Below are 24,555 nucleotides of genomic sequence, written 5' to 3'. Positions count from 1 at the left end.
AATAATAATAATAATTTTATTTTCCCACCAATTCATGAAATCAAGTACTAGGTTCAACCAATTGCATTTTCACTCTTCATTCAAGTACTTAAATAAATTACAGTTTGGCTCAATGGTACCTCTGTTAAAATATTTTAGGACTTATAACTATTTCTAAATGATATTTATAAATATACTAAACTTGGAAAAAATATTTTAAATATCTGTTAATGACCCAGATTATAAGAAGTATTTTAGATATATTTAGAATTTTTACATAGATGAATATTCCTGGCCCAATGTATAGAATGACCAGATATAGCAATCCCTGGCCCCAGCATGATCAAACTCAACAAAGCAAATTATTAAAATGAAGACAACTCCAGTACCTCTGCAGCAAAGCAAGCCTCTTTGTCATCAGCTGCACAGCATTTCTCCATAAATTTTTCAAATTCTGCAATAACAGCCTTTAGTTGTTCATCAGTTGCCTTCGGTTTGTGCTTGATTAGTTCGACAAATGTACTACAATTAAATTAAAATAATAAAATAAAACAGGAAAAAGATTACTATCATAAAGTAGGACGGAGATGGTAACACAGCAATACTATTGCTTAAATATTAAGACTTAGAGTCTACCAACTCTGAGGTTGAGGCCCATCATATTCCACTATGTGCTTTAACATTCTCATTACCATAATATTGAAAATAGAATACATCTTTATAAGTTGGTGGAAGGATCAAATGAAATAATCAAGGTAAACTATTCAACATATGTAGTATCAATAAGTTCTATTATATTAATCATTTTTTCAGTAAGTATCTTAAAAGAAGCATTTCATTGTATTTATATTATTCAGATCTTACATGTTGCTATTAAGAACACTTTTTAATCTACTGAAGACTTAAAACTGGTCTTTAAAAACCTTAATTATCTTGGACTCCATTAATAGTTTCTAAACTAAAAATAAATATAATTGGTTTTTGAAATTTACCTCTATTCAATGTTGTTAGTGAGGAAACCATTATTAATAAAACTATTCTGACTCAGGGATGGAGCAATTGTATAGTGGGTAGGGTGTTTGCCTTGTGCATTGAAGACCCAAGATTCAAGGTACACAATTACTACACATAAATCTATGTTCAGGATCAGAATTCAGCAAAGACATTAGAAATCTTATGTTGCTGAAGTTCATGCAATTCTAAACTCTTCGACAATAAATAGCTAAAGTTCAGAATTTTCATTTTTAGAAATTATTCATACAAGTTCCATTCTATCAGTAAAAGAAAAATGCATCCTACAGAAAAGGAGAAAATGTTCTCACACTATTCATGTGACCAAAAAAAATCCTCAAAACTAAACAACAAAAATACAAATAATCTTATTAAATTAATTGAAAAGGCAAAAATTTACAGAAGAAACATAACAGGGAAGGAGAGATAGTATGGAGGTAGAGTGTTTGCTTCGCATGCAGAAGGACGATGGTTCGAATCCCAGCATCCCATATGGTCCCCCAAGCCTGCCAGGAGCGATTTCTGAGCGTTGAGTCAGGAGTAACCCCTGAACATTTCTGGGTGTGAAGAAAGAAAAAAAAGGAAGGAAGGAAGGAAGGAAGGAAGGAAGGAAGGAAGGAAGGAAGGAAGGAAGGAAGGAAGGAAGGAAGGAAGGAAGGAAGGAAGGAAGGAAGGAAGGAGGGAGGAGGGAGGGAGGGAGGGAGGGAGGGAGGGAGGGAGGGAGGGAGGGAGGGAGGGAGGAGAAGAAGAAGAAAGAAAGAAAAAAAGAAGAAAAAAGAAAGAAAGAAAAGAAAGAAAGAAGAAAGAAAGAAAGAAAGAAAGAAAGAAAAGAAAGTAAGAAAGAAAGAAAGAAAGAAAGAAAGAAAGAAAGAAAAAGAAAAAAGAAAGAAAGAAAGAAAGAAAGAGAAAGCAAGAAAGAAGAAAGAAAGAAAGAAGAAAGGAAGAAAGAAAGATGAAATAGAGAAAGAAAGAATAAGAAAGAAATAAAGAAAGAAAAAGGAAGAAAGAAAGAAAAAAGAATGAAAGAAAGAAAGAAAGAAAGAGAAAGCAAGAAAGAAGAAAGAAAGAAAAAAGAAAGAAAGAGAGAAAGAGAAGAGAAGAAAAGAAAGAAAGGAAGAAAGGAAAAGAAGAAGAAAGAAAAGAAAGAAAAAATGTAACAGCTTGAAAATTTGCCTCATATGTGGGTGCCTTAAAAAAAATTTAAATAACCATCCATGCCTAACACAAATTTTTCTGTGATTTCTAATACTTTGTTTTCTGAATAAATTCATACATTGATACTTGCTTTTGTTTACTAGACAAGATTTAAAATATTATAGTACTGCAGCTTATATATATATATATTATTTTAAGTTATTTGTCAGCAAAATTAAATACAAAAATTAAAAAATAAAAAGCTCTCCATTGAATTCTTAAATCTTGACCAACTTAAAAAATTCAACACTTAAATACTCTTCAGTAGCGGGTGAATATTTTATAATACAGTTGTTCATTTCAAATTATAGTCCTCATTATCAAACTACAAGCTCATGAAGTAATGAAATATTCCTTACGCGTGTTTCTTGAATTGTTTCTCATTCTCAGGAAGTGTGCAGATGTCTGCATGGAAAGTAAATGTCTCAGCTTTGAAATCTTTGGGAACGTATGTTTCATCAGCTGCCAGAGCAGAGAAACATGGCCGTCTATTCACCAGGGACTCAGTGCAGCATTTGGTAACTCTCTCACTAACAGGGTTCTTTTCATGCAACACACACAATCGGTTCAGGCCAACAGTCATCTGAAAAGCAGCACAGAGAGCAGAAATTCAAATTTGAACATTTTTCATGAATTCTTATTTTCAAATTAACAAAAGTATGTTTCATATTTTAACAAAGACCTGTTCTTTGACCTGTTCAAAAACCAAGATCTCTCATTACAGAAGACTAATGTTGATAACCACAACTAAGCAGAACATTTCCCGGCACAATAAAAAAAAAAAAAAAAAAAAAACTTGGGTTTCAACAATGACTGTATCCTGTGTAGATGATCCCATGACAGTATGCTTCAAGGGTGAAGAAACCCTGTATCTCATAGACCAAGGGAATTTCCTTTCTAATTTCCCCCAATAACTGTGCCTATGCAAAAAAATAAATAAAACCTTGCCACACCAGTCCTCCCTCCTATTTTTTTTAACTTTCTTTTGTTCTGTTTTTTTTTTTTTCTGTTTCTTTCTTCTTTTACATTTAAATTCATAGCTTCTCTCCAGGGGCTCATCCCTGTTTTGTTTTGTTTTATTTTGTTTTGTTTTTTCAACAGAACCATAGAACATGAGTCAGTTTGTTCTGCCTCATAAATTGAGATGAAAAAAAAAACGTGGATGGTATCAGGGGCAAGCAGTTTCATGAACACTGAGTGGAAATAAAAAATGATCAGCCCTAAATACACAACCCAAAGTTAACGACAATAGAATCAAGAGACCCAAACAACAACAAGCTATACACAAAAGGGATTTGTTACAATAGCAGTCCAGGGTGCTAAGGGTGGAGACAGGGAAGCATGCTGGGAACAGGGATGGAGGGAGGTCAACATCGGTGGTGGAAATTGCCCTAATTCATATATAACTATGAAAGAATTGTAATTCACATAGGTCTCAATAAAGATTATTAAAAAAATATACTGAATCCAAGATTGTTTTCAAGTATTTGCTTTTCTTAGATCTACACAATAGAATTCTATCTTCTTTGGTGGTGTAGACAGTAATCAACTTCATTGACAAGGAAAAGTAAACTAAACAAAGGGGCTTTCATCAAACTAAGAAGTGTCTATACTGTGAAAGGAGATCATTATATTAAAGACATTAAAGTGAATGGAAGAAAATAGTTACTTAATATCTTTCTGACAAAGGCCTAATATTCAAAGTATATTTATCATTACCCATTATCAAAGAAATGAAAATTACGATTACAAGTTGTTACCTCACATCTATTAAAATGTTTTATATCCAAAAACACAGAAATAAGTGTGGTGGGTTTTTTAAGGGAAAAATATGACCCTCCTTCACTATTGTTGGAAAAGTATATTGGTTATGTCTGTACGGAAAACAGTATGACTTTTCTCAAAAAATTAAAATATAATTGTCATATAATTTAGCAATTCCACTCCTAAGAATTTATTTCAAGCATAAAAGATGCTAATTTAAAATATGTATGAGCAAATTTGTACCTCTGTGCTATTAATAAAAATTAAGAAATAACCCAAGTACCTAACTGGATAGAGTGTTAATAAGGAAGATATAATATAATATATGTTTCCAAAGTAATATGGGTTTGGTTACAAGAAAAGATAGAATTTTTTTTTGGTTTTTCGAGCCACACCCGTTTGATGCTCAGGGGTTACTCCTGGCTAAGTGCTCAGAAATTTCTCCTGGCTTGGGGGGACCATATGGGACGCCGAGGAATCGAACCATGGTCCTTCTTTGGCTAGTGCTTGCAAGGCAGACACCTTACCTCTAGCGCCACCTCACCGGCCCCGAAAAGATAGAATTTTATCTTTTGCTACAACATACACAAAATTGGAGAGAATCATACTGAGATAAATCAAGGAAATCACACAGATAGAAAAATATTTGTATGTGACATATGTTGAAGTAAAGCAAGGAATTAGATGACAAAAATAAAATCTTAGAACCTGACTGACTACAGAAATGTGGTTACCAAGGGGGTGTGGGAACTAGAGGAAAGGATTCAAAGGAATGCAGTAAAAGGATATTGGCACTTCAGTGGTGGGTGGGACATGGTAGCATTCTATGCCTAAAACTTACAAGCATCTATACTCTTATAAGCAGTGTTACCTTAATAAAATAAAAAATTTAGAGGTATGTTTGAAGAGGCTGAGCTCCCAAAAGGATCAATAAGCCAGAAAGAAAAAGTAAGAAAAATAAAAGATAAGAGATAATACAGTACAAAGGAAACAGAAAAGGTCTTTTTTCATTTGTTTTGTTTTAGTTCAGGGCTTACTCCTGACTGTACTTAGAAATCTCTCCTGGCAGACCTGAACCCAGGCCAGTCACATGCAAGATATTTATTATGGGAAAGTTCTTTTATTCTTTGAATTATCTACATGTCAATAATAATCACCTGTTATTAAAGTAAATTTATATATGAAAGTTATTAAAGAACTGATTAAAGTATTTCAAAAGAGTCCTGGGATACAATGTTTGAGTAGAGGGAAATTATCTTATACTGATTTAATAACAGATCAAAGAAAGGGTAAACAGAGCAAAAGCACATAGATAGGGCTCTTGCCTTGTTTGTGGCCAACTCAAGTTTGATTTTGGCTTCCCTTGCGTTCTCCCAAGCACCACCAAAAGTTATTCCTGAGTGGAGAGCCAGTGGTAATACCTAAGCATTGCAAGATGTAGTCCCCAAAAAGAACAAAACCAAAAAAGACGAAAGGAGTTCTTTATAATGTCAGAAAGGAGTATTTAAATATCGTGGGATTTTGTCATAACAATCGGGACCTTATCTCAATTTTTATTGTGAAAGTCAGAATAAGATAGGTGAGATACATCTGGGTTTTCACTAGCATAGATGGGTGGGTATACACATAGATCTCTCTCTCTCTCTCTCTCTCTCTCTCTCTCTCTCTCTCTCTCTCTCTCTCTCTCTGATCTGTGATTCCGAAAGTATTTTCAATGTCTAAAAGTAAAAATTCATCATTATTAACTGTACTATATTTTTAAAGACTCACCAGATCTTCAGCACAGGACATTCTCTTTTCTTCAGGAATTGTACAGCATTTGGATGCCACTTTTGCTAGACCGTGACCAATCTCTACAAGAGTTGAAGTTGATACTTGGGGTGCTCTCTGGGTATAACGGTGTAAAAGCCTGTAATAAAGTAATAGCCCATGAGCTCTTTTTTATTTAGTAAATTTTAATGGAATCACCATGAGATACAATTACAAAATTGTTCATGACTGAGCTTCAGTTATACAATGTCCAATACCCATCTTTTTACCAGTGTACATGTCCTGCCACTAATGTCCCCAATTGCTTCCCACCCTCCAAATTACACTTTCCTGTGCCTGCCACTCTATGGCAGACATTTTTCTTCTTAGGTAAGAAACCATGTTTAAAAGGTGAAGCAGAGAGCACTTTCTCAAATCAACAAAAATAAGAGGATTCAGAAAAATGTTGCTGTGAATAACCAATTAAAAGCGGTTTTGAATTCAACTATACTCTATAATCTTCAAAAAGTGGTTTACCTTATTATATTATGTGACAATATACTTATTGATTCTTCCTTTAATTTTACTGGAAGCTTAATATATTTACATGTGTATACATTTTATATATGTATATTAGCATTGTGATAATTTGAAAATTTTTTCTTGTTTATAATATAATATAAATATATATGATTCAATAGGTATGGTACAATGATTAAATTAAAATAAATTAGAAAATATACTCTGCGTGGTACCTAACATGTATAAAATATTCACTTATTGAAAATGCCAATCTCCACTGAAAGTAAACCTGTGATCTGCTTAAAGGGAATATTCAGGGGTTTTTTTTCATTGTTTTACCTGGCATCCATAGTTCAGAGTTAGCTATCATGAGCAGACTCAACAATAAATGTCTACTGAATATGTTTTCCTTCTTGTTTTTACCTTCCTGAATATTATTTTATTAGATAAAGACATTAACCTATCAGATTATATAATACTTTTTCAATTACATCTCTTCAAAGTCTATTGTTTTCTCTTCCTAATTCAGATTTTTGGTTTGCCCATAAACTATTTCTTAACCATCAGAAACCTCAACTCCTATTTCCCCAAATTTGGTATTTTTTTCCTCCATGCCTCAATAGGCTAATATTTTAACTGCATTAAGATACAGGTGTCTCTATACCATCAAATATTTTGCTTTTCATTCTTTAGTGGGTGTTTTTATGATTTGTATGAAAAATGCATACTGTCACTTATAATTAAAAGTTCTATGATAAGTACTTGATTAAATTTTATTTTAAACATATACAGTAATTAAAAATACTCACTTAAGTTGGAATTCACGTTCCCCAGCGTTATTGTAAAAATCGCAATTGTGTTTGACTAAATTCTTAGGCTCCTCTTCTTGATTTTTTATCTCTTCAAGCTGAAAGATAAAAAGAATTGTGCTTACATATTCCCTGCAGATATTTTAGATTGAATATCCTCTAGAAATGTAAATTTCTTCTTCATTTTTCTCAACAGCATGAAATAGAGCTATGATGCTAAATATATTATAATGTATCCAAACTGCTTATTGAGTATGATATGTAGGATAAGTGGTTAAGAATCTTGAAGTTCCAGAACATGAATAATTGTTTTCTTGGTTTTTGGGCCATACCCAATGATGCACAGGGGTTACTACTGGCTATGTGCTCAGAAATTACTCCTGGCTTGGGGACCATATGAGATGCTGGGGGGGGGGGGGTCAAACCATGGTCTGTCCTAGCTTAGAGTGTGCACCACCACTCCGGCACCATCATGACTAGTTTTTGAGCCTTGTCATTTGACTTATTTCTTCCCTTTGCAACTTTACTTCCCATACCAAGATTTAAAAATCCTCACCTCTAAAATGGAATAATAATAATAATATTTGCCACAGAGAATTAATCCAGAAACCACATGAGCTATTGAAATTGTGTTAGCAACAGTAAAATTTCATTAAATAATGGCTATGATTTGATCATTATTTTTAAGCCATATCTTCAATTGAATCCTGAGATCACTGACTTAAGAAATTTTACCATAAATATTGGTATAAATGGACTATGTGAAATTTCCGGTGCTTGGCATTTAGTAATAAATGGAAGTCAGAATTTACCCTGTTCTGAAGTTTGGAAATTTTTGCAATATTAGCATAGCTAAAATCCAATTATAATATGCCATACATAGCATTCCATATTCTCAAAAAGATGTGAAATATTCTAAATGGATAGATTCCACAATCTTCCTCTGAATTCAATATATGTGTGTATACATATATATGTATATATATACATATATATGTATACACACACAGGGGTTGGAGCAATAGCATAGTGGTATGGCATTTGTCTTGCACAGAGCCAACCCGGGTTTAATTCCCAGTAACTAATATGGTCCTCTGAGCCTGTCAGGAGCAATTTCTGAGTGCAAAGCTAGGAGTAACCATTGAGTACCATCAGGTATGGCCAAAAAAAAATTATAAATCCAAAGAGTAGTGTGAAATTACTTTATATTAATTTATCCTCCAGTTATTCTAAAAGGACAAATGACATGGACAGGAGCCAGAACAATAGCACAGCTAGAAGGGCATTTGTCTTACAAGTGGCAGACCCTGGTTTGATCTCTGGAATCCCATATGGTCCCTGAGCCTACCAGAAGCAATTTCTGAGCATAGAGCCAGAATAATGCCTGAGCACTGCCAGGTATGGCCCCAAAACAAAAACAAACAAAAAAGATATGGTCAATTTTTTTATTTTAGTTTTGCTTTATTTTCCTTCACTGTAAAACTCCAGACTGCTGCAGGCCAGGATCTCTTTATTACTTGCCTTGCACCAAGTTTTAAGCTTGAAAACTAATGCTTGCTCTAGGTGCTTCCTAAATCACTGAGTCAGTCTCTGAAACCTTCTCAAATGACAGAACTGGCCCTATCAGTGTATTGAGCAGGGACAGCACAAGCTCTGTGAGCCCTAAAACCCTCTTCTGGACCTCTACAATCAAGCCTTTGTGAATTACAGGTTGTATCCCTCAGATATTCTAAGTTTTCTTATGCATTTTGGTTTGGTTTGGTTTTGAAACACAACTGGTGAAGTTCAGCATCACTCCTAGCTGGCTCAGGCAAGAAACCATATGGAATGTCAAGGATAAAACCTACATTGGCCATGTGCAAGGCAAATGCCCAAACCCGCTGTACTAATTACTCTGCCCCCTCTGATGCATTTTATTACAAAACACTTTGCTTTGTTTTGCTTTTGCCTTTGTTTTGAGGCATACCTGGCAGTGATCAAGGATTAAACCTGGTTCCACACTCAGGAATCAACTCTGACAGGTCTTGAGATAACTTCCTACGGTCTTGAGCCTTATGGAATGCCAGAGATGAAGACTGAGTCCACTGTATGTGCTAAGGCTCTGGTCCCCAAAACAATTATTATTTTTTCGGCTATTTCTCTTATAATGTTTAAGGGCACAGAATTAAAATGTATATCTGAGAAAGCTTTAAATTACTCTATTTTTATTTTGTCCTTATTAGAATCATCAAAGTGCTACCATCTTTGCCTTTCAAGAAACTTACCACTTTGGCAATGCATGCGGAAGGGTCATCAGTGGCACAGCACTTCTCAAGTGTTACTTCATAGAACTTAGCTGCTCTAAGCAGCATCGCAATAGAGTGATCAGGATTCCTCCTTGCGAATTCATACAAAAATCTAAAACAAATAAAAAGAACACAGAGGTAGTTTTACAAAGGAAATAAAATGATGACATTAACTTCAAAAATAACTTATGTGAAAGGAATAAATTTGACTAAACAGTATGCAGTAAACTTAGTGGTTAAAGCTTGAGGCCCTGTTAAATGCACATGCATTCAAATCATAGTTATCTCTTTTATTTTACTCTGAATCTTTGTAACTTATAAAAACTATCAAAATTATACTTTTCTATAGAATGAATATCATCATTATTATATCCATCTCATAAGGCAAATTGTAAGAAACACTTGGCGTAATCTATGGAGTCTACACAAGACCTGAAATATGTTTAATGAATGAAACCTTTTAATTATTTCCTATGTATACTTTGATTCAATTTACATCTCTAAAAGATTGGATATTCATAAATCATTTCTAAACATTTTTATTGGTCTTTCTGAGTGAAATATTGAAGGTCACACAATTTTATAAAATATTATTTAGTGTTTATCATACTATTATAATCCAAAAACAAAAAAATACAATTTATGTTCACAATAAAGTGACTATGCAATCATCATTTTTTTCTTTCATTTATTAAATACTGCCTTGCCAGTCTACTGAACTTTAAATGCAAAGCACCTAGTAGCAGAATCCATAGTTCACTTTATACTTTTCCTCTGTCAGATACATACATAGACAGGAAAGATTCACATATAGGCAGTATAGTAAGTTCAAGAAATACTTTTGGATGAATGACTAAAAAATTTCACTATGTACAGAAAATATTTCTAGAGATACCTCTGGAAATATTTCTAATGTATAAGAAATAGGGTAAGGCCTGAGCAGTGGGGCAAGCCGTAAGGAATCTGCCTTGTGGTGCTAGCCTACAACGAACCTTGGTTCAATACCCTGGCATCCCATATGGTACCCCAAGCCAGGAACGATTTCTGAGCACATAGCTAAGAGTAACCCCTGAGCATCACCAGTATGCCCCCCCACAAAAATAGGGTAGAAGTGAAAATTAAAATGGCAATGTATTATTTTACAATACTATCTATTGATTAAGCTTTGCCATCATATATATTATTTGTAACAGTTTATAAAACTAATATTTCTCTACATAATTAAAGGCTAGGAAAGGAAAGATAAAATAACATTATAGAAAACATGAAATTGTAGTCAATCCAGGGGAAAATTAAGCATATCTTCTTAACCATGTTTTTATCTGAAACTAGATTAAAAACATTTATTTATTAAATTATTTATATATGCCATGAAAGGATAGTTTCTATCCACTTACGTGCCCAAAAAGACATCTTTTGCCTCTTTATAGTTTTTGCAAACGTCCTTATCTTCAACATAGTCAGCAGCTATTGGTGTAAGGTCAGCAGGCATATCATCCTTTTCTAGCTCAGCAATGCAGTGGGATTTTTCCAACAATGGTTTATCACAGCACTGCGATAGTTTACTGGAAATCGAGTCCTTATTGTCACACATGTACTTGCCGAGCTCCATCTAGAGCAATTTAGTGGAAATAGCTCAATGTTTACTAGTGCTATGATTTCTCCTCAGATTTTATTCTTACAGGCAAACATGTTCATGTGACCACATTTTACTTCAGAATCATTGAAGACTTTTTGTTTTTGTTTTGTTTTGTTTTGGGGTTACATCAGGGCTTATTTCTGGCTCTATGGTCAGGGATCATTCTGGTGAGGCTTAAGAATCATATGGGGGGGGGAGCGGAGAGATAGCACAGCGGCGTTTGCCTTGCAAGCAGCCGATCCAGGACCAAAGGTGGTTGGTTCAAATCCCGGTGTCCCATATGGTCCCCCGTGCCTGCCAGGAGCTATTTCTGAGCAGACAGCCAGGAGTAACCACTGAGCATCGCCGGGTGTGGCCCAAAAAACAACAAAAAAGAAAGAATCATATGGGGGCCCCAGACGTGCGCTGGCACCGGACGCTGCTGCAAGTGCCCCTCCCCAAAAAAAAGAATCATATGGGGTACCAGGGGTCAGTGTTGGGTCAACCACATGCAAGATAAGTGCCTCACCCTCCATAGCATTCCTTTGCATTTGCAAATTGTAAGGCAAAATATTTTTTGCATACAATGGGGATATGATTTTTCTGTGAAGCCTTTTTGGTAATTTAGGGGAGATGGGGAGCATAATGAGAAAGTCACTACAGTCATGCAGATATTTCAAGACCAAGGAATATATGCTTAGTCTATGGTCTAGAACGAATTGTAGTTCTATCCCCAGGTGTCCCATATGGTCCCCCAAGCCAGGTGTGATTTCTGAGCATATAGCCAGGAGTAACCCTTGAGCGTCACTGGATGTGACCCAAAAACAAACAAAAAAAAAAGTAGAGATGAGTAGAAATAATTTCTTAAGGGCTCTTAAGATATCAAACTTTTTCTAACTCCACTTTCCTTCCACCCACAACATTTTAGAAATCTGCCATTGTAATTGTCCTATTTTAGTTTGAGATTTTGGTTTCAGAAAATCACTGAAAAGGGTTACAAATTAGAGTGTACTTATAAGATCTTTTATTGAGAAAGAAAAAAAACACTCCTGGGATGAGAAAGGATTGAGCAGATAAGGCATGAAAACAAGCTCAAACCAGCATCCAAAGTCACCTAATACTAATAACACTAAGCAAAGTCATTCCACCAAGTAAGAATATAAAATACCAAAGAGCATATGAAAATTCTTTACCCTATCATCTGCGCATTCAAGTAGGTCACCGTGGCAGCATTCTTTGTTGATCTTGGTGAGATCTGACACTATCTTGGAAATCTCTGTAAAGTCAGCATTGGGGAATTTCTGACTCAGGCGTGCTAGGGCCCTAAAAAGAAAATTGCCCATCAAAACACCATTAGCTTATGATACTTTGGGAGAAAGTGGTAAAAAAAAATGCAACCTAAGAAGAAAATTTAGGACAAAATACATAGAAACAATAAATAAAGTTCTCTTGTTCTTATGTTAATGCTAGTTTTGAACTGTTATTTTAGGACATACTTCCCTATGATAGAATTGGGAAAGAGAAAGAGAGAAGAGAAAGAGAGAAATAGATAATACATATGAAAACATTTTATAAACTGGAACATGTCATAAAAACTTTCTATTTTTAATCAAATATAATATATTGTTCCTTATTGCTAAAGTTCTTTGAAAAATAAATTTTATAACTTCCCAATTCATTTCAGTCTCCTAAATATTATTTTGGGGGTTTTATGGTTTTTGCACCACACCCAGTGATGCTCAGGGGTTACTCCTGACTATGTGCTCAGAAATTATTCCTGGCTTAGGGGACCTTATGGGACACCGGGGATAGAACCCAAGTCCTTCCTGGGTCTGCATGTGCAAGGCAAACACACTACCACTGCGCTCTCACCCCGGCCCCCTAAATATGATTTTTTAAAGAAAAGGTTTATTTCCCAAAACCAGTCTTATCTAGCTTCTTTTTGTTTGTTTGTTTGTTTTTGATCCAAACCCTGGGGCACTCGAGTTAATCCTGGCTCTGCACTCAGAAATCGTTGCTGGCAGGCTCAGGGGAACATATGGGGATTCCAGGGATTGAACCTAGGTCCATCCAGGGTCGACCACATGCAAGGCAAAAGCCCTGCCACTGTGCTATCACTCTGGTCCCTTATCTAGTTTCATTATGTTTTGCTTCATGGTATGCTGATTTTTGAGAAATTTGTTTTATTTCAGTAGTAGTATTGGTAGAAAAGAAATGCTTCATTCAACAGGTGGTTTGAAGAAAGTGAGACAAATATCTATATTTTCTTTAATCCCTATTGACAATGATCTATTACTGACTAGCAAATGTGTGGGAGAGTGTGGATTTTTCAGGTTTTTTTTTTGTAAAGGATTGTTCAAGAATCATATGAGTAAGATAAAATCAAAGGTATAAGCAAAATTAAGAGCTTAAGAATAGACTAGAATCATAAGAAAATCAGAAGCAATCTTGATGACTGAATTTAATTACTAAGCAAAAGGGACAAATAGATGCTATAAGCTAATGAAGTTGGAAGATAAAATTAAGAGATCTTAAACATAATGAACCTTTAGAATAAGATCCTTTCTCTTGAGGGATAAATAAATATTTCCTTATTATTCCTGAAAGAAAAAATACACCCTAAATTTACTTAGACTTCTGTTTTAAGTGTATTATAAATAATGTTTAAATTCCCATTGATGTTCTAATTTCATCTCTATAAATTATAAAAAAAGTATGTAAAACAGTTCCTAAGATGCCATATAAATGTAAACTTTATCAAATAAACCCTCCACTAAAGAGTCACAAACTAAATATAAAATACCATGCTTTAAAAGCTCTGTCTCCAAATTTTTCAATACTGGCACACTTGAATCTCTGTCCGGTAGCTGAATTCATTACAGTTTCCTTCAGAACATCCATCTACAAAACAACAATACTTTTGTAAAAATTGAAAAAGAAAAATTCCACATAAATACATCTTTATCTGTTTATATGTGACTGTGTCAAATTAAATTTTAAAGAAATCATTTCTTCCCAAATTCTGTTGGTAAATAGTCATTGTTTTACATAGAAAATTAATGGTCAGTTTGTTTATAGTAGAAGATGCAAATAGTTAAGAATCAGCTGATTCTTAGGGAAAAGGAAACTAAATAGAAAAATGAAAAAAAAAAAACTTACTGATTACAAATTCCCTAATTCATAAATCTTGGAGTAGACTCCAAGAGAAGAAAATTTGGTACATAATACTCATAGGTGAATAAACCCTAGATTTCTTCTTCTTCTTCTTCTTTTTTTTTTTTTTTTTTTTTGGTTTTAGTTTTGGTTTTGGATTTTGGGCCACACCCGATGATGCTCAGGAGTTATTCCTGACTCTGCACTCAGAAATTGCTTCTTGGCATGGGGTATCATATGGGACTTCAGGAATCGAACCCAGGTCTGTCCTGGGTCAATCACATGCAAGGCAAATGCCCTACCACTGTTCTATCACTCCAAACCCTAAACCTCAGGTTTCTAAACTCAGTTAAATTTTCACTTTAAGTTACCAACTCAAATAAGAAATAAAAAATAAAGGAGGGCTCCCTTTTGCTGTTTCATTTTATAAATACATTTCTCCATTCCACTAAAGAGATAAGATCCATAAAAAGGGTTGAATATTTAGATTACTTAATGATTCCCTCTGTCAGGTCTATTCTGGTCAATCAATCTGCAAAGAAAATAAAGTATCTTTGTAGTGGAATAAGGAGAAAAGATTTTTTGACCATATAAACATATGCATAGCAGAAAGTTATTTTCTTTAAATATAGTTCTAAGAGAGCCAAATTTGAGGTTTGAGTTTGGTTGATATTTGAGGGAGGAGAGAAGAAGAAGAACTGGTCTATAGCCTATATAATGCTTTGGGATTACTCTTGACTCTATGCTCACTCCTAGTTCTGCTCCGGGAACCATACTCATGAATGCAGGGACTTGAATCAGGGTCTGTAGTTTAAGCCCTGTACTATCTCTGCAGCTCTCAGACTTGAGTGTGAATTGGTTCTTTCATTTTTACAAGTAATACCTTTGGTATCAGGCAGGCAGCTTTATCATCAGCTGAGCAGCATTCTTTTAAAACTTCTTTATATTTATGAGCATAGTAAAGGAGTTCTGGAGCATAAAAGTAAGGATGTCTTCTTGCAATTTCATGTAAGTAACTAAATTTTGAAAAAAAGTATAGCAGGCAGTCACTTTAATATAGTAGATAGTGTAACAAGAAAAATTGTAACATTCACACCACATGTTCTATACAACCTTCAGTTAATTTACTAAGTATGTTTATTTTACATAATATAATTTCCTTTGTCACTCTTTACCTCAGAGTGAGAGTAAATATATACACATACATTTAAATACATATATGCACTTGTATGTACAACTAAATATATACATACATCTACATATACCAGTGATAAAGTGTTACTGACTAAAAAAAAATCAATGCTGAGAATGTATACTCATCATATTCAATACATGTCAGCATCAAATATTTACACAGAACATGATATTCTGCAGTGTTTGTTTCCAAAAATCTCTCACCAAAATTTTATCACATAGAATTTTAGAGTATCATGTTATTTCTTTGAAAATGTCACAAGGAGCAAAAGCTCCCATGTTCAATTTCAAAAAAGTTTTATTGCTGTTATCTTGACTTATACCACAATTTTCCATTCAGAACCTTAAAAATCTGATCACTTACTGTCCTGCAAACTCCTGTTCATTTGCCTGAAAAGAAGCACACAAAGCATCTGCTGATGGTCTAACCATTGGAGGGAGATCTGGGTTATCATCTTTGTGCTGCGCGAAGCAATCACCTTTCTCATGGTCTGGTTTTTCACAGCAGTCAGCCAATTCACCATATCTCTCCCGAAGAGAAGCAATTGTGCACAGTTTGTCTCCAAAGAGAGTTTGCTAAATGGAAGCAAACAAACTTTAAATTGCAGGGCAATACTATATTTGCTTTAATACCCATCGGTATTACAATGTAATACCAATACACATTGGTTACAAAATAATATCAAATAAACAATTTTCTCAGTCTTAGTTTCCCTTGACTTGATTATCTATTTGTAGTTTCTCTCTCACTCTCTCTCTCTCTCTCTCTCTTTTTTTTTTTTTTGATTTTTGGACTTTTCTTTTGGTTTTTGGGCTTACACACATCCGACAGCACTCAAGGATTACTCTTGGCTCTACGCACTTGGCATACTCTGGGGGACATATGGGAAGCTGAGATTCGAACCACTATCCTTCTGCATGCAAGGCAAATGCCCTACCTCCATGCTATCTCTCCAGCCTCTCTATTTGTAGTTTCTATAAGACTAAAAGTGATATATCTTTTTAAAAGCTCTTTATTCCTAGAAAGGTATATATTGATTGAGTGGTGAGAAAAACATATAACTTCTCTTGGGTGACCTGTCTGGGAACACCAAAAGTTCAAAGTTCTTCAGGACAAATGACTTCCCTTATTTTTTAATTTTATGTAATTATGTTAATGTCTACAAATAGATATTGGAGAATGATATAGTTGTAATATTTTATATTGTAGAAAAATTAGCACAGACATCAGTTTATTGCTTTCTAAATTATAATTTAGAGATCACTATTAATTGAGATCACTTGAGATCACTATTAATTCCTAAACTAATCAAACTCCAAGAAAAGTTTTTACAGTCATCTCCAGGAGTGCTCAAGCCTGTCATGCTAAGTTGGGCATCCACACCACAACTGAACTTGGGGGTCTTAAACATGCTAGTTTGATCAATCACTTGATATATATTCCTCTCCTCAAAAATTCACATTTGAAAAAAACTTAGGCAAATGACTATTTTTTATTTCAATTCTCTAATTTTCATGCCATCTCAATAAAGAAATATTAACTTAGTTGGTATAGCTAGAACATCTCTATCATAGAAAAATGGCTACCCTCATTTTTCAGTGTTATTTATAAATGAGACTTATTAACAAGAAAACTTTGGAATAATCGGGTTTACTTAAAAATCGTAAGCATACTTACAAGTGACTTGTCACAATTTGGAGCTGCCTCATCAGCAACACATGTTTTTGCAAATTCATTTATTTCCTTCACTAATTTAACATGTTCTTCAAAGGGACACTTCTGGAGGTACTGAGAAAAGGTAATCAGCACTCTGAAAGAAAGAACAAGAAATAATGCAGCATAAAATTTTATAAATAAAGTAGGATACCATATGGGCTACAAATAATGTATCTATGTGTATTCTATATCTCAAATTTTTTACTATGACCTAAGAGACTATTGATATTAGTCTCTAAAGCCTAACCATGTATATACAGCTTTGTACGAGACAAATGTGTTCCTATCAGATTTTAATATATATGTGTCCAGGTCAATACATGTTATAGTACTCAAGCAAGGCAAGTATATACTCAATAGACTGAAATATTAACATTAGAGCTATGGCAAAACTTTGAACTATTTAAACAAAACAGCAAAATCCACACACTCTTCATTTTTCAGTCTATGGAATGATACTGACCTTAAGAGAATAAATTATTTCCTTATTTTATTGGGTTCAAAACATAAAGATAAAATATTAAGGATGTAAATATCAATATAAAATATAATGATCCACAAGAACAAAAATATATTTAAATCTTGTCCACCTCATGCAGGTTTAAAGAGTTCTGATATGGTTTATAGAACACAACAGAATATTATTCTACCAAAAAAAAGAGAAAAATCAAATCTTTTCATTTGCAACAATAGAGATAAATCTAGAGCATGTTATGCTAAGTGAAATAAGAGAAAAACAACATGCAACATTATTCATGTAGTATATGGGTAAAATAAATGAATGAACTAAGCCAAACAAAACTAAACTTCAGGCTCTAAGACAAAATTAGTGGTTGTTGAAAGGGAAGAGAGAAGGGCAGTGGGTAAACCATATAAAATGAGTCAAGTGCACATTTAAAAATAAAATTTGACTTTAGTGGTGAATATGATAAGTATATATAGATTTTATTATGATAATATACACCTGAAACACATATGTTATAAGCCTACGCTATTTCATTTTAATAAATGAATTCTTGAGTCACATTGTCCAAGAGTAGTCACTAGCTACAGGTAACTAGAGGCATATAATAAGTTAAAATCCAGTACAGTTTAGGGCAGGAGAAATAGTACAGTGGATAAGATACTTATGCATCATGCATTCGACCTGGATTCAGTTCTCAGAATTACATATGGTTCTCTGAGTATGCCCAGGAATGATCTCTGAACACAGAGCAGGAGTAAGCCCTATACATAGCTAGGCTTCACCCAAAAATGAACAGCAACAATTACTATATTAGTCCTACTATATTGATGGCCTTTATATATGTTTATACCAATTCAAAAAGTACTATCTATTGGATAGTATTGTTCCAAAGGGTAGACTTTAATCATTACAAAATATAGAAACTTTAGAACAATAAAAAATGATTTTAAAACACTAAATTTGATTCTAATTTTTTTTAACTTACAGTCCTTTGAAATTTTCTTCTCCCAAATCTTTAAACCGATGAGCAATCTCACTTTTGTCTGAATGCGGGGAAAAAAGAAATAAGATTTGTTTACATTCTAAAGGTAACAACTGGTTATGATATTTCTTTTTATATTTCTCTACATTTGACTTAAGTATTTATTTCCTACCATGTATTAGACTCCTGTTTATACAGAAAATTCCAGAACAATGGTTACCTATTTCTTCTGCAATTAAGCAGAAGTTCTTCAGTCACTAGTAATACTATTTAAAAAATTCATTTAGAATACATAGAGGTTTATACCCAATTAGATATGATATTATGTTCTTATAGTATATACTACCAGTTACTGAAAACACAGCCTAAAATTAAATATAATATACTTTTATTTAGTACATAACTCTTATATTCTAAAAGTCAAAGTATATTGAATAAGTCCTTACAATTTTTGAGTCCTAAAGTACATTTTAAGCTACATTCTGTGAAGTTTATATTACTCTAAATTTCTTCATGTGCAAAAGGACTTATGATCACTAAACAATTCTCACTTTTTATTTCACCTAGGATTATAGAAATATATTAATAAGCACATTTCCTAAGAGTTCCTACAAATTCACAAATGTAAAAAACTATCACATTCTATAACAAGTGTTAGTAAAAATAACTACTTTGGAGATACAAAATTTAAGAAGAAATATATATTTATATATAAATGGAAGCTGAGCAATAGAAACTGAGTTCTTACGTGCATCTCGACGAAACACACCCCTGGAGTAAGCAGTGTTGAAAAGGAAAAGAAGAGAAATAAAGGTTACCCACTTCATTGTGCCAAAGGTTTGTGGGTAACTAGAAGAGGAAAGGTAGAATGATGAGAGGAAATCAGCTCTATACTATCTTCTTTATCCCAATAATTATTAGATTATTAACTAGACTCAATCTTTGAATTTCATTGGCTCCCAAGTGATTACAAAATTCAAAATATTCTTGCCCAAAAAAAGTGTTTGACTAAATCCCTTGCGCTATGTTTTACCATCTGGAACTGTTTATTACACAAGACTTGTCTAGTCATCTAAAGTTTTATACATTGCCATTAAATTTTACATAAGAGTTTAAATGATTTATACCTAATCATTCACTATTATTTTTCTTTATCTGTTGTTTATAACAGCATGAACATTATAGCTTTCAATATTTGCAACAAATTTAGGCATACATTAATGATGAGCTTAGAAAATAAGATATATTTAAATGAGCTCTGAATTACTAATTGCAAGTATTTTTATTAATAAGTATAATGAAAAATTGCACATATATACACCCATATTAGATGATTCCAAATATTTTCCTTCTTCTGAGCACTCTGTTATATTTGAAAAAGCTGATGTTGACTCAGGTGGCAAACTAAGGAAAAGCTATGGGGCTAAGGATATATATATAGTTTCGCAGGTAGCATATTTGACTTGCATATGTGAGACCCTGGATTCAATCACTGGCAGGAAGGGAGAAAGGAAGAAAATAAAGGAAAAGGATGGAAGGAAGAAAGGGAGGAAATAAAAGAAAGAGATGATAGAGAGGGGAGGGAGGGAAGCAGGTAGGAGGAAATAAAGAAAGGGGAGAAAGGGGAGGAAGAAGGAATAAGAGATAAAGGGAGGAAAATGAGGGAAGGAAGTATAGAGAGAATAATGGGAAAAAAGAAAGAAAATAAGAAAAGGGGGATCACTGAGGGAAACAACAACTAGAGATAAAATTGGTCATTTTAATATTAAAAGGCCAAAACAGAGAGTTTAATTCATTTGTGCGAGGCCCTGGGTTTAATTCAGCACTGCATATAGAGGAAGCAATTAAAAAAACATGTTTTCCCAGAAAATTCTTTTATTTTTCAATTTTCCATTTTTATTGAGAGTGCCATAATTTTGTGTGTGTGTGTGTGTGGTGTGTGTGTGTGTGTGTGTGTGTGTGTGTGTGTGCCTGTGGATGTGTGCGTGGTGTGTGGTTTTTGGGTCACACCCGGCAGAACTCAGGGGTTATTCCTGGCTCCAGGCTCAGAAATTGCTTCTGGCAGGCATGGGGGGACCATATGGATGCCGGTATTAGAAACGCTGACCTCCTGCATGAAAGGTCAGAAAGGCAAACGCCTTACCTCCATGCTATCTCTCCAGCCCCATAGGTGCCATAATTTAAATATTGTTAGTATATACTTTTCCATGCATATATATGTTCCAAACACCACACCCATTACCAGAGCTGCCCTACTTCCTCTACCAGTGTCCCATGGGCTCCTCCACACAGACCTCCCATTCCTTTGTAAGCTCAGTTTTATAGGAAAAACTTCCTTTCTAATTACTTGGCTATTTGTTGGAAAATAATAAATTTTAATGAACCCCCCCAAAAATATTGTCTTTTTTAGGAGGTACAAGAAAACTTCCATGGGAAAATAGTTCATTTAAATTAACTGACAAAGTCAGTAGAGTACAAAAATATTTATGATTAAATAATGGTAATTAGTCCAAGTCAGGATTAGAAGCACTACATGTCTGAAAGTCTGAGAGGACATGCTGGGGATATGTTTTAAACTTAAAATAAATTAGTGACCGTGAAGAATGAGGAAAAAGCCACTCGGAACACAAAGGATAGCAAATGTTTGATGCAATAAATAGTATTTAAAAAAGGATAAAGAGGGGCCCGGAGAGAAAGCACAGCGGCGTTTGCCTTGCAAGCAGCCGATCCAGGACCAAAGGTGGTTGGTTCAAATCCCGGTGTCCCATATGGTCCCCCCTCCCCACCCCCCCACCCCCCCGTGCCTGCCAGGAGCTGTTTCTGAGCAGACAGCCAGGAGTAACCCCTGAGCACCACCGGGTGTGGACCAAAAACCAAAAACCAAAAAAAAAAAAAAAAAAGGCTAAAGAGGATATAAGCATGGTGTGAAATAAAATACCGGAATAAATTCTTTTCTGTATCGACTTGGCTATAACATTGTACTAGTACAATGATATAATATGATTTATGCTTCAGAAAGGTATTTTCACTGTAGTGTGGGCAAAAGACCAGAAAGAATAAATACTGAAAATGTAGGCAGAGGTATAATGCAATAAATAGTCCTAAAAAACAAAGGTAAAATCTTGAGATCCCTCAATGGTATAGAAATAAAAATAAATGAACTTATTGAATATATGAGTGTATCAATATTGTACCAAGACAAGATTGCTGAAAACCATGTTTTAGAATTTATCTGGCTTCCTTCAATAATGTTTTGCCTGAAGGCAAAAATTTCACAAAACTATGTGTATGTGTGTGCCCAACATAACTTGTCCTCCTTTCCTAGATGTGATTTAGGGACTCTGACCCTAGAGCCCTGTTCACCTACTATGGGGAGAAAATTGAAAATATGCCTATTCCATAGGAATTGCCAGTGCCCTTAGTAACTATTTTGAGAGCATAATGGACTAATCAGACTGGTGAGGGAAATGAATAAGCTGTGGAATAAATGAATGCAATATAGAAAACTCAAGAAATTTGGAAAAGAAAGGGAGGTAACTGAAGAGACCTGAGGACCAATGAAACCTTTCATTTGCATGCAAGCAATGAGAAGGAATTCTCTGATAGTGACTCTTTTTTTTTTTTTTTGATAAGTGAGAATTGTTGCTGTTGAACATTTAAGGCAAATGGATAAAGTTTAAGGAAACATTCTAAGTAAAAATGTATGCTGAAGACAAGAACTTGCTCCCTTGGATTACATTTAAAAATAAGAAATCTGGGTTAAAGAGATAGTACAGTGGGTATTGTGTTTGTTTTGTAAAAGACAAACTTGAGATCAATGCCCAGAACCCTACAAGCTCTCCAAGCCCACCAACAGTGATCTCTGAGTACAGAGTTAGGAATAAGCCCTGGGTACAGCCAAGCACAGTCTTCCTATCCCCCTTCAAAAGTAAGAAATGTGTCTGTGGCATTTATCTCTCTCTCTCACTAGGACTTGTGATAATCCATATTGTCCACTGTACCACTCTATAGAATTCTAGTTTGAGGGGGGGAAAAGGGGGGAGAAAAAAAAGAATTCTAGTTTAGATTTGCCTTAGCTCCCACCCACTTTTAGTTTAGATACCTCAAGCCTGCAACTAGAGCTCTGTGTCTAAGTACATCCTTTTCTGATGTCGAAATGGACATTTCCTAATTGTGGGTCAATTTTCATAAGTGTTAGACGAACCAGTTTAATATACTAACTACACAAAACCCAAGATAACCTCTTTATCCCTATATTCCTAATTTCTCAATACTGTTTCCATTTTAAAACCAGACCTAGATAGAGGCACTTTAGAAGGGAATGCTGTTCTGCTGGGGAATTTCCAACGGATGGACTCTCAGACAGCTAACAAAGAGAAGAATGTGAGGCAATAAGTTCAATGTCCTTCACATCTTACTATGTATCTCAATCCCAGTAGGACACAAGGCTATGGACCCTTGCAAAAACGGTTAAGATCTGAACTTTGGTGCTTGACATTGTCATTTTATTTAATATTTGAGCTTCCTTTTTTTTTGACAGATCTATAAAGTTATATTTGGTTCTTTGCAATAGAAATACTACATTTTATGTTCTTTATCCTCGATCTCATGGCCATAAAACATACCATAAGTTCACTGTATCTAATATAAGATCAGTGCATACCTTGCATATAGAAATCATTTGTAATTCCATTAAATTAAATCAAATTCTATTAAATCCATTTAATTGAATTGATTAAGAGCCATCTACATCTATGTAGTAAGTGGAATGAGTTATTAGATACCATTTAAAATGGAGGTAAATTGGAGCCAGAGAGAATATGGTGAGTAAGGCATTTGCCTTACAAGTGGCTGACCAAGTTCAATCCTCAGCATTCAATGTGGTACCCTGAGCAACCAGAAAAAATTCCTGATGCAGAGCCAAGAGTAACCCTAGGCACTGCTAGGTATGCCCTCTCCCAAAAATAAATAAATGTATCAATTAATTAAATAGTAGTAAATAAGTAAGCCAAAACTCATTGATTTCAATCCCATCTAACTAAAGGAGCTAACTACACAATACACACTAGGTATATGAGGCTCTATAAAAAAAGTCTGAGAAGAGAGCTTATTGGTCTGGTAGCTACATTCATGCCCTGAATGTTGTTCAGTTTATTGTATCCACATAGCAATAGAGATGATACTTCTTTACCCTGATGCCCCAAATACTAAACCTTAACTTTCTTTTATATTCAGTTTGGGTGAGCAAGCAAAGTAGATACTAAACAAGTTCAATTATGAAAATATTCAAATGACAACAAACCCTTGACACAAGGCAATGTCCAGAAAAAATTTGTTCAAAAAAAAGAGATTCTACTGCTTTATAGAATCTGTTTCTTTTTGGCCTCTTTAAACAGACACTAGGGGCCGGGCGGTGGCACTAAAGGTAAGGTGCCTGCCTTGCCTGCGCTAGCCTTGGACGGACTGCGGTTCGATCCCCCGGTGTCCCATATGGTCCCCCAAGCCAGGAGCAACTTCTGAGCACATAGCCAGGAGTAACCCCTGAGCGTTACCAGGGCCCAAAACCCAAAAATAAAGAAAGAAAGAAAGAAAGAAAGAAAGAAAGAAAGAAAGAAAGAAAGAAAGAAAGAAAGAAAGAAAGAAAGAAAGAAAGAAAGAAAGAAAGAAAGAAAGAAAGAAAGAAAGAAAGAAAGAAAGAAAGAAAGAAAGAAAGAAAGAAAGAAAGAAAGAAAGAAAGAAAGAGGAAGGAAGGAAGGAAGAAAGAAAGAAAGAAAGAAAGAAAGAAAGAAAGAAAGAAAGAAAGAAAGAAAGAAAGAAAGAAAGAAAGAAAAAAGAAAGAAAGAAAGAAAAAAGAAAGAAAGAAAGAAAGAAAAAGAAGAAAGAAAGAAAGAAAGAAAGAAAGAAAGAAAGAAAGAAAGAAAGAAAAGAAAAGAAGAAAGAAGAGAAGAAGAAAGAAAGAAAGAAAGAAAGAAAGAAAGAAAAAGAAGAAAGAAAGAAAGAAAGAGAAGAAGAAAGAAGAAAGAAGAAAGAAAGAAAGAAAGAAAGAAAGAAAGAAGAAAGAAAGAAAGAAAGAAAGAAAGAAAGAAAGGAAAGAAAAGAAAGAAAGAAAGAA

General features: G+C 34.3%; 1 protein-coding gene across 1 annotated transcript; it reads right to left on the bottom strand.

Moving 5' to 3' along the window:
- Window positions 1-329: 329 nt before the first annotated feature.
- ALB (albumin) lies at window positions 330-19,324 on the bottom strand. Its single transcript, XM_049789929.1, has 13 exons — window positions 19,192-19,324; window positions 18,447-18,504; window positions 16,957-17,089; window positions 15,643-15,854; window positions 14,968-15,100; window positions 13,735-13,832; window positions 12,125-12,254; window positions 10,711-10,925; window positions 9,293-9,425; window positions 7,029-7,126; window positions 5,719-5,857; window positions 2,544-2,767; window positions 330-501 (listed from the first exon to the last, which is right to left on the bottom strand). Exons 1-13 carry the CDS (start codon window positions 19,268-19,270, stop codon window positions 345-347), a joined length of 1,809 nt encoding a protein of 602 aa, XP_049645886.1. The 5' UTR covers window positions 19,271-19,324; the 3' UTR covers window positions 330-344.
- Window positions 19,325-24,555: the final 5,231 nt, after the last annotated feature.

The sequence above is a fragment of the Suncus etruscus genome, chromosome 16, assembly GCF_024139225.1.
Source record: "Suncus etruscus isolate mSunEtr1 chromosome 16, mSunEtr1.pri.cur, whole genome shotgun sequence".
NCBI classification, from domain to species: Eukaryota; Metazoa; Chordata; class Mammalia; order Eulipotyphla; family Soricidae; genus Suncus; species Suncus etruscus.
This window is presented reverse-complemented; position numbering and strand designations above follow the sequence as displayed.